The sequence below is a fragment of the Anguilla rostrata genome, chromosome 2 (genome assembly GCF_018555375.3).
Source record: "Anguilla rostrata isolate EN2019 chromosome 2, ASM1855537v3, whole genome shotgun sequence".
Taxonomy (NCBI): Eukaryota; Metazoa; Chordata; class Actinopteri; order Anguilliformes; family Anguillidae; genus Anguilla; species Anguilla rostrata.
The window spans coordinates 28,549,045-28,564,218 of record NC_057934.1 but is presented as its reverse complement, the minus strand read 5'-3'; the positions used below and the strand labels follow the sequence as shown (position 1 = coordinate 28,564,218).

At 40.1% G+C, this 15,174-nt stretch overlaps 2 protein-coding genes across 7 annotated transcripts in view; one reads left to right on the top strand and one right to left on the bottom strand.

Annotated features, from left to right (window-relative positions):
* Positions 1-107: 107 nt before the first annotated feature.
* Positions 108-14,979, bottom strand: znf668 (zinc finger protein 668). 6 transcript variants are annotated; one of them, XM_064324468.1, is made up of 3 exons: positions 11,861-12,515; positions 3,616-3,801; positions 108-2,944 (listed from the first exon to the last, which is right to left on the bottom strand). In XM_064324468.1, the coding sequence occupies exons 2-3, from the start codon at positions 3,674-3,676 to the stop codon at positions 945-947; spliced, it is 2,061 nt and encodes a 686-aa protein (XP_064180538.1). In that variant the 5' UTR covers positions 3,677-3,801; positions 11,861-12,515; the 3' UTR covers positions 108-944. The 6 variants fall into 6 exon arrangements, with proteins under 6 accessions (XP_064180538.1, XP_064180540.1, XP_064180542.1 ...); XM_064324470.1 differs by having other exon boundaries at positions 3,665-3,801; XM_064324472.1 differs by lacking the exons at positions 3,616-3,801; positions 11,861-12,515 and adding an exon at positions 14,717-14,979.
* The window catches only part of znf646 (zinc finger protein 646), a 59,104-nt gene continuing 57,541 nt past the window's right edge, over positions 13,612-15,174 (top strand). The window contains exon 1 of the mRNA XM_064324436.1: positions 13,612-13,989. The gene's annotated coding sequence lies outside the window, so the exon portion shown is untranslated. The remainder of the gene's footprint in view (positions 13,990-15,174) is intronic.

Genomic DNA, 15,174 nt, shown 5'->3' with positions numbered 1-15,174 from the left:
GATTGGAATTTGTTCATCAGTAACATGCTGCTGTGTCATCTGGGAATCAAACAATATAGTTATTTATTCAGTAAGTACAATTATGTAAAAAAAGCAAACACGCTCACTTATTTCAAAAGCATTTTAATTCTGACGTGGTTTTAATAGGTCTCCAGTTCATACGTGGAACATAATCACACTAAGATGGTATACAGTGTTCTTATAATTATGAATTTTCTACCACAGTAAGTCACTCTCTTCGTTGCTTTGGTGATCCCAGGTTAAATTAAGGTAGTAATCCACAGTTAGCAGATCTGAATAATCCCTCATAACTAATTGTTCTGCAGTATCTTGTCATTTTTGTATAATATCAGCCCTGTTGCAGTTGATCGGGATTAAAAAAGAACTATGAAATATCAGTTTCAGTATACTTTCCAGAAAGACATCTACTATTTCAAAAATTCAAAATGTATTATTACATAATGTAGCAAAGTAGGACAGAAATAATAACAATCCTCATTTGATCATCATGATTTCAGAGGTTTTGTATATTTTACGCTATAATTCAACACAAGTGAGGACCCACACATGAAAGTTGACAACAGAGAAGCTAAATGAGCATGGAAAAGAAATCCTCCAGAGTTTGCCAACTAGAAAAAAGTAATGTAAACATTCATCTCACAATACCCCTCCCAACATCTATTTGAAGCAGTGGAGAACTGAAGGCATAAATACACATTCTTATAAAAAAATACTAAATTTCAGTGTAGAGGTTAGAGGTGGCCACCATAGTAGATCATTTCCAACATATTTTAATTTCATTCCACTTTTCTCAATGTGGTCATTATGCTGGTGATAAATGATTCTGTAAAAAGCCATAAGAAAAGCAGTTCTTCAAGACCAGGGCTAGTTGATCTTCCGAATATTATGCAGGCCAATGACAAATGTATGAAATACAGTCCGCATTAGAGACCCTCTGCTTTGTCAATGTACACAGTGGCTGGCAGGGTCTGGAATGCAGACAGAGACACAGACACTGGAACAGTCAAAGAGATAGCACTAGGATCCGTAGTGGATGAAGAAACAGCATTTACAGATGACTGAGAAGGAAGGAGTTGGGTGTTTGTAATTTGAGCAGGTTGAGATGGTGGGGAAGAGGGTAGATGGTCACGGTGGATGCGCATGTGCTTACGAAGATAGGCCGCAAACAAAAATGCCTTCCCACAATATGGGCAGGCATGGGGTCGGGTGGGTGAATGGATGCGCTGGTGTTTACGCAAACCAGCCTGGTTCAAAAAGCCCTTTCCACAGCTTTCACAAATGTGGGGCCGGGGCTTGGGATGGGTTTTCTCATGGGCATGCAGATCAGATAGTTGGACAAACTCTGCTTGGCACAAAGTGCATGTGTGTGGACCTAGTGGTAGAGCAACGGTGGTAGGTGGAGGAGGGATGCTGTGGAGACTTTCATGGGCTTGAACCTCTTCCCATGTGCCAAATGTAGCATCACAATGGCTGCATGAAAACTGGGGAAGGGTGGTGGGAGTGGAGAGGGACATTGAAAAAGGCTGCGCAGACTCAGATGCAGACGATGCCTGCTGTTGCGGTGGTCTCTCAGCCAGATGTGTACGCTCATGCTTTCGAAGACTTGAAGAGACAACAAAAGCCTTGAAGCACAAACTACATTTAAAAGGACGCTCCCCAGAGTGTACCCTGCAGTGCTTGTTGAGACTTGAGCGCTCAGCAAAGGACTTCCCGCATTCAGAACAAGAGAAGGGTCGAAGCCCAGTGTGCACCAGCATGTGGCGCCGCAGGTCCCACGATGCCACAAATGCCTTGTCACAGCTCTGACATTTGTATGGCCGCTGGCCTGAATGCACCCGTAGATGAACTGCCAAATCTGCTGGCTGTCGGAAACGCTTAGCACACTTATCACAGGGGTAGGGCTTGAAACCAGAATGTGCCCTCTGGTGGCGACGGAAACTGGAAGGATCGGAAAACATCTTCCCGCACTGCGGGCAGAGAAAGGGTTTCTCCCCAGAGTGTGTGCGCAGATGTGATTGGTAGGAAGACAACTGTGTGAACCCCTTCCCACACTGCTCACATTGGTAGGGCTTACTCTGAGAGTGGATACGCAAGTGACAAGCCAGAGAGGATGAGCGGGAGAAAGCCTTTCCACAGTCCGAGCAGAGGTAAGGCTTCTCTCCTGTATGCGAACGCTCATGGTTCTTCAGATCTTTTAGCTCAGTGTAAGTCTTGCCACACAAGCCACAAGAGTAGGGTCGGTGGCCTTGGTGGTTGCGTCTGTGCTTGCGGTATACAGAGGGGTCGGCAAAGCTCTTCCCACATTCCACACAAAAATAGGGCTTCTCTCCTGTGTGTGAGCGCTGGTGCACCTTAAGCTTTGACAGTGTTGGGTAGCTCTTGGAGCAATGGGGACAGGAGTGAGGTCGCTCACCACTGTGCTGTGTCATGTGAATGCGCAGACAGATAGCCTGCATAAAGGCTTTGCCACACTCAGAACAGACAAATGGTTTTTCCCCTGTGTGGGAACGGGCATGATTGCGTAATTCAGTGGGTGTCTTGTAAGCCTTGTGACACTGTGGACACTGGAAGGGACGCAGGGCGGAGTGTGAGCGCTGGTGCTTGGACAGCTGAGATCGACTGGAAAATGTCTTTTCACACTGATTACAGGTGAGGGGTTGCCAGTCCTTGTCATGTGCAGATATTTTACGACTGTGAAGACCCGAAGGACTTGGAGAATCCTCATGGCAGGAGGAGCATTTGTTAGGGCGTATAGTCTTTAGTTGCTTCCCTTTACCTCTGCTTCTTCTAGGTTGCTCCTTGACCTCTTCTTTCTCCTTCTTTATTTCCTTTTTTCCCTCATGCTCTGCAGATGACGAGGTGTTTAGTTCTGCCACTGGTGAACTGCCTGACTGGGAGGAGGCCATTTTCACTGAGCAGGTCTCTGGTATGGATGAAAATGTTAAAGTGGCAATAGTCAATAAATGTTCATTTCAGTGCAACGCTTTGTTCTGTTCTAGGTTACATACACAACATTCATGAGTAAAATGTCCTAATGTAAAATGGTAAATATCCTAATAAATATAGGTCACAGATGAGCAACGAGGGCCATATCTGTTTCTAGCTTTCATGCCAACTTCTGGTTTTAATGAATTATCATTTATGCCATCTGAAATTTTAGCTACATTTATTGATAAGCACACAATGACAGGCAAAGATCATTCAGTCCTTATATGAAATGCTTTAATCTGATCTAATATATGAGTGCTAGTGTATACAGCCAGTTAGTTCATTGAGCCAGGGTAGGGAGGTTGAATGTTTTGCCGGCAGTGCAATTACAATGGGCGTTCCACACGCAAACATACAACAAATTTGGTATCTGGGCTAATTTTGACAGGTATTTAACAAGGACATATACAAACTTATAGTAGATGAAGCTATTAATTAATTAATTTTAAAAGTATACTGACAGTTCAACAATGTTACTTTTTTATTTAAAATTTATAAATTTGGCTCTGTTTACAAGCGTGTTTACAAAAGCAATGGTGGCATTATACAAATAAATCTAACCACATTGAAGGCATAATTACACATTTTATTACAAGGAAGACTTACTGCAAAATGTTTTGATTATTATTATTAATCTGAACATTGACTGACTGACCGTGTTGGTCATTTAAACATACACCCTGAGCCGACCAGAGGAGGATGGGTACCCCCCTTGAGTCTGGTTCCTTCCAAGGTTTCTTCCCATCCGTTACCAGGGAGTTTTTCCTTGCCACTGTTGCTTTAGGCTTGCTCCTGTGAGGGTTTAGGACAGGCCTGTCTGTGAAGCTTATTGTGACAATTGTTTGTAAAATGAGCTATATAAATACATATTGATTTGATTTTAGATGTTAATCAGCTTTTGTTTCATACTCTTTTATTTAGGGGTCCTAAAAACATTACATCCGCCAGCATCCTGACAGGCTTCAAATTCAACAGCCATTTCAGATATAAAATGGCACCCAAAAAAATTGGCGCCCACCATTTTATTTACCCAGAAGGGATTTTATATTGCTGAAATGAAACATCATACAAATTGCGGTCTCACCCCCATCTTCAATTTTGATAGGCCTAATTTATGCCGGCAAAGAGGCTAAATGTTTACTGACATAGCTAGACCGGTAAACCTAGTTTGAGCAATGAGAATTTTACATGTAAATCTTCATTAAGATCTTTCCGACAGTGTGGTATAAAGAATTACAATTTTATGAATGTGTGTTTTTTTTATTATGGTGAAAAAGGGAACATGCACCTTGTAGATACCGAGTCCCCAACTGCAATGAATTTTTTACGCTGCTGGGCCGTTGGGTTTGAACTGGAGACGTTTTGTCAAGTAGCCTATAGCGTTTTGGTAGTTTGTATTTCATTAGGCTAATGTCGCATCGCGTAACAATATATACCAGTAAATTTGCATACACTATATTGCTTTTATTGTACAAATACCACTAAATATTGGTTTGTGTTGTTGAAGGAAAAAAAGGACAACCCCACCCTAAAATTTGCACAAATAATGATGCGTGTCCCTCCAATTAGTGATTAGGCCTACACAGAAGAGGAAAGTGGCTAATTTTTTAAATCATATTAAAGCAAACAACCGTTATTTTCTGGCAAGTTAGCAATTTATATGTTATTTGATTTCACTGTAGCATTTATAACATTATACATGAAAAATAAACTGTCAAAATATGTTTTATGAAAAATCTCCAAACCAGGTTTGACCTCCTAAGCCACAAACCTGCATCCCTAATTCAGCAAATAATTTAACTAATTATATAATCAAGATCTGAGGCTGGAATGAAAACCTGCATACACACGACCCTCCATGGCAACGAGTTTGACACCACTGGGCTAGTCGGTACAATTGTAACAGAGGTGCGGAATAATTGTCACTACAGGCAAATTATCAGTTTAAAGGTAAAATTACAGAAAAGTTTTACATCCCACAATACCTGTTGATTTTTTTCTTCAAGCATTTGTTACTGTTGCAACAGTTATGCATATTATTTCAATTATTTCCCCTGCTGCGCATGAGATCTATTAATTAATTTAATAAATTAATGTGGAAAAAACTGTGATTGCTTTAACTTTTTTCATTTTCCATGATTTTCAACAACTTGGCTGGGACTGATCCGAAACTTCAGCCAATATATTCCGTAACAAACCCCTAGCCTAAATTATCATCAATCTGTAGTCTTGAATTGGAATTCTTGAATTTACAAGACAGATTCCCAAAAAAATGTGTTTGCTTAGATTAGCCTGCGAAACGAGGACATCACTAGCTATCTCTGTTATGATATCGGCACATTGTGGAGATTTAAGCGAATTAGCTTGCTAAACTCAGAGTTCAATAGTTATCTGACAGTAGGCTCGGCTTCATATTGCCATTTATTTAAATTTCTAGCAGAATTATATATTTTGAGTTACATGAACATTTTGTTGATTATGGTTCAAATCCATGCCCATGGGGATTATCATTTTTTCCATAGCCCACCCAAATACTGATTTCTGGCGATGCCACTGGGTTACAGACAGCATTACTGTAAAATGTGTGAACAAAGTACAAAGCTAGTCACTCAAGTGTGATTGCATCTCAGTGCTAAGCCAGTGTGGATTTGACCTCACAAAAACAACGATAACAGTGAACCTTTCGTGTATAAAATTGGCTTACTTACAATTTTATCAGCACTTAAGTGCGGGACGTTGTTGTCAATCATGACGTCATTGCAACCTACTCGTTTTCTAGCCCCCCACTTAAAACTGGTTCCCCCCTTAGAGTATATAATGTCTCATAAAAAACACATTTTCAACGTACAAAAATGCCAAGTTACTCAAAAGTATTGATATCAAAATGACGCCAAGTTACGGTACTACAAACAATATAGGCTATCTTGCCTCACCGAAATGACATAAGATGTATTTCAAAGCAATGCTACCCAATATTTCCTCAGTTCTTTCAAGTCACTTGGCCCTGTGTATAAGCATGCACTACATGGACAGGCCAAACATATGTGTGGATGGCTCTCTCACAGTCAAGATTGATTGAATAGGCGTGTATATGTCAAATTTGTATTGGTATGTATGTATTTCGCTGCCCAGCCTTTCTGTTGCGTGAATGATAGTATGTTTCTTGGTATAAGTGTGTGTTCGTAAATGTGAATGTAACATGCTGCGAGGGAAATGTCCCCATGGGGATAAAGAAGTTCTCTATGTATGTATGTACAATATGTATTTTACAAGTATTTATTGTACGTTGCAAATATACAATCACTTGTACATTTACTCAAATTCAGTTCAGAAGCAAGTATAAACATGTTTTCTGGAGAAATATGCTTCCTGTAGTTACTCAGCAGAAGTTTTGTACATTAATTTCAATGTGTTCCATGAGGCAATTCGAAATATTTGACTCTTTGATCTGACACAAAGTTTGCATGACATTGTAAAATGGTAAGATTACAAAACACAGGGCCAAGTGACTTGAAAGAACTGAGGAAATATTGGGTAGCATTGCTTTGAAATACATCTTATGTCATTTCGGTGAGGCAAGATAGCCTATATTGTTTGTAGTACCGTAACTTGGCGTCATTTTGATATCAATACTTTTGAGTAACTTGGCATTTTTGTACGTTGAAAACGTGTTTTTTATGAGATATCATTTCTTTTTGCAAAGCGTTTTATTATGAGAGTGAGAAATGCGACCCTGTAAGAAACGGTTGTGGATTATGGCTATCGTTGTGTGAATTTGTACAGTCTGATGAGCGTGTACCGTTCAGCAGTTTCGGTTTGCTATATATGTAAAACAGTGGCTGTGAGAAAGGATGCAGTGGCGTAAGCGTAAACGCATCAGAAACGCAGATGAAATATGGCCAGTGTATGTACTCACGGATTTGACGTCCATCCAATGAGCCTTGACCAGAGACTGTAAAAAATATGGACAAAGCTACTGTGACGTCACCCATTGACTCTCCGTGGGTCTCTAAAACACGTTTTGAAGCTCAATGGCGGGCGCGGCCATTTTCTCGATTTGGAGCCAAAACCATAGAGTTAAGCGGTCTTGTGATTTTTACAATTTGATTGACAGTCCGGTGCGGAAAAGCCCCTCAACCTGAACGAGGCTAGCTGACTGTCTGCCGTTATGTTTTAAAATATATTATCAGATGTTTACGGAGTTTAATTTCCATCCGTGACTGTACTGTGTCATGTAATCACGTTATATGTATGACATTAAAAATACAATTAGGCTATGTTCAGTTATCTTCAATTTATGTTTCTCAGCAAAACGAATATGCTTAGCTAGCATATCAGCTTGCCAGTGAGCTAGGTAGGCTATCCGTGGTTAGCTCACGCGTTAGCAATATGAACCACAGGGGAAGAACATTGACTACACCGATGGTCAATCAATCGGAGATGTGTAGGCTACTGGTGATTTGACTAGGCAAATTTTCGTATAACTGTCTGGTAGATCTGCTGTTAAGCGAGCAAGTTATCGTCGTAGGTTTTCGCCAGTCAGTTAATGAGCATGCTACTACTAGCTACTCCATCGCCGTTTGTGGTGTTCACTTGCTGGGTGACGCTAGCTGACCGATCGTTCGCAAATCACTTTCTACCGAATAAAAATTAACTCAGCGGTGATTAACAAATCTACCAAGTATTTTAATAACTGATCTGCAGGCGTGTAAATATGACAACGCACTTTGTACGGCAAGTTTTCCACCTGGTGCATGAAGACAAAAATAAGCCTACGTTGAATTTCTAATTATTATTAGGCTATTATTTTTTTTCTTGTAAATCATCAAAACCAATGGAGAAAAGCCAATATACGCAAGGAGCCCCCAGAACCGATTCTGAGAACCACTGTCTTAAATGCCTAGCTTGTCGGTCTCTTAAATGCTAAAAACACGTTCCTTTCTAAATGCCAAGATGGTTAATTTCGTTAAATTCTGTGTGTGTGATTTCATCGTGTGTTGTATATTCAGCAAATGAACCTTGAAACTCTTAATTCGCTTCGTGAAACTGAAAAAGTGTTTATCCCAAAATCGGGATTATAGTAGCTTTGTCACATGCGTGAAGCATGGCCCAGGTAGACATTTACGGAATGTACACGACTGACAAGCCGCCAAACACGTTTGACAGATTGAATGTTTGCGGTTAAGGTTAGCTAGCTAGTCAAATGGCTTGGTAGCCGAAGTTGCGAACTGTTTTAGCACAGGCTACTACTGGACTACCAAATATAGCAAGCTGATTACGCTTTCTGCCAAGTAATTATTTGGTTAAGTAGGCTAAAGGAAATAGTAAAAATGACTCGGCTACCGAAAAACTTAAGAGGAGGATTATTTTATGGTCGTCTAGTGCAGCTGTAAATAGCACACGCCATAATGAAATCACCACGAAATGGGATGCCTGCATTTTCAGACTTAGCACAGGCGGACCGTAGCCGGAGCCGCAATGGCAAGGCCAAGAAGCGCCACCGCCCACCCCAGTGACTATAGGCTGTAGCCCCTACTGTAGCATAGTCCTCCGCAATAATCCGGAAGTGACGCAAGCTGTACCTCATTGGTCCAGAACAAATATTGGCACTGTGCCCAAATGACGCAATAAATCATGAAATCGACCCATGGACAGTCATAAGACCAATAAAATACACATATTATGACTATTTGTTCTTCTAAGAAAAAATTATTGACTTTGTATTTTGATCGCATTTGTACCGTAGACTTACATGGAAACCGGATATGAAAACACCTATACTGGAGCCATCCGTAGTGGCGCTAGTGAGCAACCAGGAACTACAACACCAGGAAATGAGCTTCAAAAACGAAGTCTGGTTTTGGTCGCTTGGCCTTGACTGACAAAAGAATCAGCAAGCCCGTAGAATTATAACTCCCTAGGTCGCAACTTGTGTAGCCTTCTGTCCTGCTCCGTTGTCTGTTTTTTTCGTGGAGATGCACTTTTAGTGTTTGTAAGGTTTATCCTTCTGTCCTGCTCTGTTGTCTGTTATTTCGTGGAGATGCACTTTTAGTGTTTGTAAGGTTTATAAGGCATTTTGATAGGCTTATCTGCAGGTAGGAATCCTCTTCGCTGTTTTGCTAAACTAGAACCGGAAAACATGATAGTGGAGAATAGGAGCAGACGCATATGTCCCAGCAGGCTTTGCATATGAGAAAATAACAACAGTGTGAGAGAAATTAGGATGAAATTACGAAATTCCGTAGTTGAAACTATATGTTTTTAGCAGAATGGGCATGTAGGTGAAGGTTGACATGATCACGGAGTATAGTGCGAAGTAAATGGAGTGACCATGAGCGAGCTTATATTCCTTATTGAACGGTATATATAACAGTCGCTATATAGTGTTAACCGTTAAAGTGGAGGGTTAAGTAACGTGTGAAATGTATTGCACTGCTGTGTTTTTTTCATGTTCAGTACTAGTAGTTATAATTATGAGTGAATCATGATTTTAAATGTAATGTTTTAATGGGGAGTTGCAGAACGTACATACGTAGTAATTGTTTGTATGTGGCTAGATAGAGAACAGGGCGAGGTAACATGAATGTAGAAACGTGGCGTTTGCTGATAAGAAGGTTTTGTACGGTAGCCAAGTGAAGAAATGTAGTTAGTAGAAATGGCACAGCGGTGAACTGGTGTAACTTTTTAATAAAAGGAATACATTTGCCGTCATGAAATGCATATGGGTGGCCATGAGTGAGTTTTGGTAAAGCAAATATAAGCGTAAGAGAACGTTAGTGTAAAAGAGGAAATGATCTGTCTGAGGACGAGGCGGGATTCAATCGTTCACTTTGTTAGGGGCAGCACCATGACATAGCTATGCAATGCGTGAAATATCATTAGCAAACCTGTCCGTGGTTTTAAAGAAGAACACAGGCGAGTAAGCGCAGAAGAGCTCCCGTTGAATCCATATGGCTTTGCAATATTGTAGCCGGTTAACAATTAAACGTGCAGACGGTACGTCATAATAGTGTATACGTTCGGGGAACGGCTGGTAGATATGGTGCAAAAGCAATAATTGAGAAGTAGTAGACAATTATTAGTGAGGGTAAAAGCAGGTTAAAGAAACGTGTTCCTAGCTGGGCTTGAACCTAGGACCCCATGTTCCCAAGACTGTAACCTTGCCCACTAGGCCACAGGCAGACTAGTTGTTTAAACTGGAAATGTTTCAGAGTAAAAAGGTATGGGTATTTTGCGTGTGTATGCGAGTTTTTGATTGAGTCGTGTAGGTGAAGATTTGGCTGGTGTCAGTAAAATGTCCAATGGGGAGACATGTTGTTAGTGGGATTGGTGGCAGGAAAAAGAAGAAGAAGAAGAAGAAGAAGAAGAAGGAGAAAACGCGAAATCCCATTAGTTTGGGGCTTTATTGTGTGGACATGTGAAGTTGTTTATGAATTCTGTCTGTTGAAATGGGGTGAGAATGTACAGAATTTAATGTTTTTTAAGGGCTGAGTGTCTGTGGCTGTTGTGGTTATTTCTGTGGGGAACCCTGAAAAGTGCCAAACTCTCGGTGCTGTATAGGTATGGGGCATGCCCCCGCCAAGGCGTAACTTGGCGGGATGGCATACCTGCCATCCCAATGTAGAGACAGCGACTCCAACAGAAACCTATGGGGAGCACATCAGGACCAGGAAGTACCATTTTTTTTGCTCAACAGACATGCTCAGTTGTGTTCTTGGTCACGCGCCTACATTAAGTGTACATGAGGATAGTGCAGACATTGGCTAAAATAAATAATAATTAAGAAAATGTATATCTTTGTCGGTGTGGTAGGAAAAAAATATTTTACCTCGAAAAAACAATAAGTGATTTTTCTTTCTAATATAATGTACGGAGTTAACATCAATATTTGAGTGGAAGTGTTTTATTTTTGCTGTCAAAATGAAAGGAGCCCAATGGGAAAACTTGCTTTTTGAGTGAAAACATAGATATCAGCAGGGGGTGAAATTACTGTTGTATTCTGTTCATGTTTACTGATTGTTGAACTTATGTTTTTCAATGTGTATATATATATGGCATGCCAATAAAGCATATTTGAATTTGAATCTTCTGACTGAGAGATCTGACCAATCAGAGCAATGTAACAGCACAAAGTAACCCCGGACGGGAATATAGTGGATGAAATTTGTCGGGGGGACAGAATTTAGCGTGACAGCGCCACTGATATGGCCTAAAGCTTTCTCAAACCCGCATTCTTTTGTCATGTGAAATTATTATGCTCAAACAATGATACTGTTAATAAACCTCAGACTCCCACTAACAATGTATCAATACTACATGCGCAAATACATTTTGTTTTACTCGTTTTAAAAGGCGCGGCATTACCACTTTAATTGACTGGTAGTTGTTTGGTAGACTACATTGATGAGTAATTTGTAATACCCTGCCCGCTACATACGTACGGTATACAGTCACAAAATGGCCGGCGTTAGGACCTCAGGGACAATTAGGCGAGATGCACACTGGTGGCTGAAGGAAGTTAAAATAATCTCAGTCTCAATTGATGTCTCTTATTCTAAATAGATTACCTATTGCGGATTTGCTATTAAAGCAAACGTATCCAGAATCACATGGTACATAAAATATTAGTTTCTGCTACACATTATAATCAACTTTTAAAACGACAACAAGCGAGCGACCTTGCTTGGCTGACAAGATACTCACACAAAATGGCTGGCTTTAGGACCGCAAAACAATCACTTCCATACGACCGGCGCCGTTGGAGACGACTAACTAGCTACATTTCTTCTAGCTAATACAGTAAGGAGTTTGGTATGTTATTTGTGATATTATATCGCGTTCGCGTTCTTACCTTAAAAGACATCCAATTTTATTGGTGTAGTACGTCAGAAATGGCTACAATGGTTAACTCAGGGTTAACTACATTGGTATTTACACAGTCAGAGGAAGAACTTCAGTGAGCAAATGTGAGGTGCTTGGGAGGGCTTTAGGACCATGACGGTGAGGGCAAGGGGAGGAGAAAGTTTTTGTTCCGAAACGTTTGTGATAGCTTGTTCAGGAGAAGTGCAAACATTGTCGAAAACAATTAAAACATATTATATGTACGCCGGTTGGTTTTTTAAACGTTATTTAGTTAACCTGTATTCTAAACATATTCTTACTGACTCGTTAGATCGCTTGATCATTAGCGAGCTCAGCTACATTTAAATTCGTTGTCGGTCATCTCAATTTCTGAATCAAGCCTTGATAGCTGCCATATAATGCCATATAAACTTGCTTGCTATGTCCCGGGTCTTAAATACTAAACATAGGCTGTTATTCTGAATATTTTCTTATAGCTACTAGTCTACATGTAGTTTTATGTGTTTGTTTTAATTTAGTAATATTTCTCCGTGTAGCTTTACGTTGTTATTTATTAGCCTACCAAACTTCAAACGAGTAGGTTGCGATTTAACTCCTACTGTTAAAAGTAAAGTTTAAGATATGAACGGAATTCAATTCTGATCAAGTTATATGCATTTTTAAAAAGCTTTTCTATTATATAATGTATGCCAGTTTATGTAATACAATTATATCAAATGTCTGCATTGTCAGCTTTTTATACCGTTGTCCGCACTGAATAAAATTAGAGCACCAGTACTGCACAGGTGTAACTGCATACCTGCAAACATGAAAAAGAATTGTGTAGATTACGTAATATGAAAAATGTGGTCATTACGAGTTAAACGGCATATTTACATTTGCAAATAGTTAAATATTTAAACATGAGACATTTGCACTTTTTAAAAGTGTGGTATATTTCAGGGATACTCAAATCTGGCCCTCCAGGCCAGTGTGGTTTTCATTCTTCCCTTATAACTAGGACTGATTTAATCCTTAGTGAGTTAAGTCTCTCTCAAATCAGTGGCATTAATCAATTAAGGTAGAAAATAAAACCAGAAATACTACTGGCCTCTTGGACCAGATTTGAATATGCCTGGTGCTTTTTGTGTTGCTCTCTTTATCCTTTAGTCAGGGAAACTCAAATCTGATGTATTTTCATTTCCCCCCTCTAATCAGGACTGATTTTAACCTGTAACACCAGGTGAGTTAAATCTCTGGCCAATCAGGCTACCACTGGCCTCTTGGGCCAAATTTGAGTATCCATGCTTTTAACCAGGCTATGCAATCTTATCTGAAAAGGGCAGTGCATGTTTTTGTTTTAGCCCAGCGCAACAACACCCTATTCAGCTACTGAAATATGGCCTTCAACCTTACTACTGGGCTAAAACAAAAACTGCACCTACATTGGCCCTTTTCAGATAAGATTGGACACCTCACAATAGCTGTGCTTAAACGGATTTAGGATTTAGCCCAAGTTCACATTTTAAAGAGAGGAGCATAACACAGAAATATTATTGTATAATTTAGAAACACAAGTTTCATAAAGTCAAGGTGTGTTTTCCCTGTCTTTAATGCAGAAGTGGGAAGTCCAGGGGTCAGAAAGTAAAAGTCCTGACGTATTTCTTCCACCTGTGAACTCAGCTATCTTATTTCACTAATTAGTTCTATTTCCCGGATGAAGAATCTTGCTCATGAGAATACCCAGGTGATTGGAACAAAATAGTGGAAGGAGGTTTAGTTTTTGAACCTGGATTTTCCGCCTCTGCTTTTAGTAGCCTAATTTACAACAGATTTATTCAGTTTATACATAGGTGAATTGTAAAATGAAAGGAATGCATGTCTTATGCTTGCAGAGTTGGTGCTGGGGGCACATTTCAGTGATACACATTTCCTGTTTCCTAGCAACAACAGCAGGAAGTATGTGGTATTGAAAAGAGAGAGCCGGAGAGAAAGACAACCAGACACTTAAGTCGGTTCGCTTTCTCGAAAGAGTAAAATGACTTTATGAATAAGTCAGTAAAAAATAATTAAATCACAACCCTGGATCAGACACACACCGAAGAACATAGTCGCACGTGAACTATGTATATGGACCAGGTAAGCTGACATTTGGCGACGTAGCTGGCTAGCTACGGCGCTTCGTTTTAACCCAATGATTTCCATTATACAACCTATGTAGCTAGCTTGGTAGCTAATGTTTATTTAGCTAGCTAACGTTAGCGTGCCTGCCAGCTAGAATGGAAGATAACCTTGTGCGTGCTGAGTAAGTTAGACTATCAAGTTAATGGCAAATCGGTGAACTCATTAAGAAACTTAACGTTAACGTTAACACCAAACATTGCCAGAAGAATAACTAACACATGCGAATGGGAAATGGTTAAAATTAATATAGGGCAGCGAGCCTATCAATTTTAAAACACGGTTTACCAGAATGGCTGGTGGCATTTAGGATGTCACGTTAGCTGTCTAAATAAGACTTTGTTCCACATCAGCAAAGCAAACTGGTCGGTTAACGCTATCTAGCTACTAGGCTATCTAAGTTAGACGTCAGAGTTGGCTAACCGTTTATGTTACCAAATTAGCAAACCCATTAAATTCATGAGATTGCTAACGTATATCGCAATCGGTGCTACCGGAGAAAGACAATATACTACAGTAACAGCTAGCTAATGCGAGTCAGTCATAGATTACATAGTTAGCAGGTCAATAGACTAATATTACATTCTGATCTCAGGATGTGTATAAGCGCTTTTCAGTCATAGGATGACCGAATTTGCCAGTTTTGTTTATTCTGGATACGTGACTTCCGACGTTGTTAACTTACCTGGCGAGGCTCGCTATTCTTCGGGAAGCCCAGCTACCTCCCTTTTCCTTATTAATTAAACGAATCAGCTGAGTTTTACGTTTTATTCCAAAAGTTCTCCCGCACTGTAGCTACGATTCGTGTTGCTGTTTTACACACAATTTTAATTTTAATGTCAGTCCGACGGTATTACTAAGTTACTGGTTTTCCAAACTGCTAACAAACTTGTAATCATTTCAACTCTTCATGCCTGATTAAGATATTGATCTGGGGTTCTCAAGCCCTTTCAGACCAGCGCCCCCCTATCCAATGTTTAGGTCCCATAACGCTCCCGCCCCAACAAGAAATCAGTTGTCCCGAAGTATAGGCTATTATTTGTTGATGTTGCTAGTATTCTATCAGGGTTTTGAGATGTTAGCCTATACCATCAATTAAGGGACCCGTCTGACAAAACAGTGGATTTTTGACGTCGGTAGCAC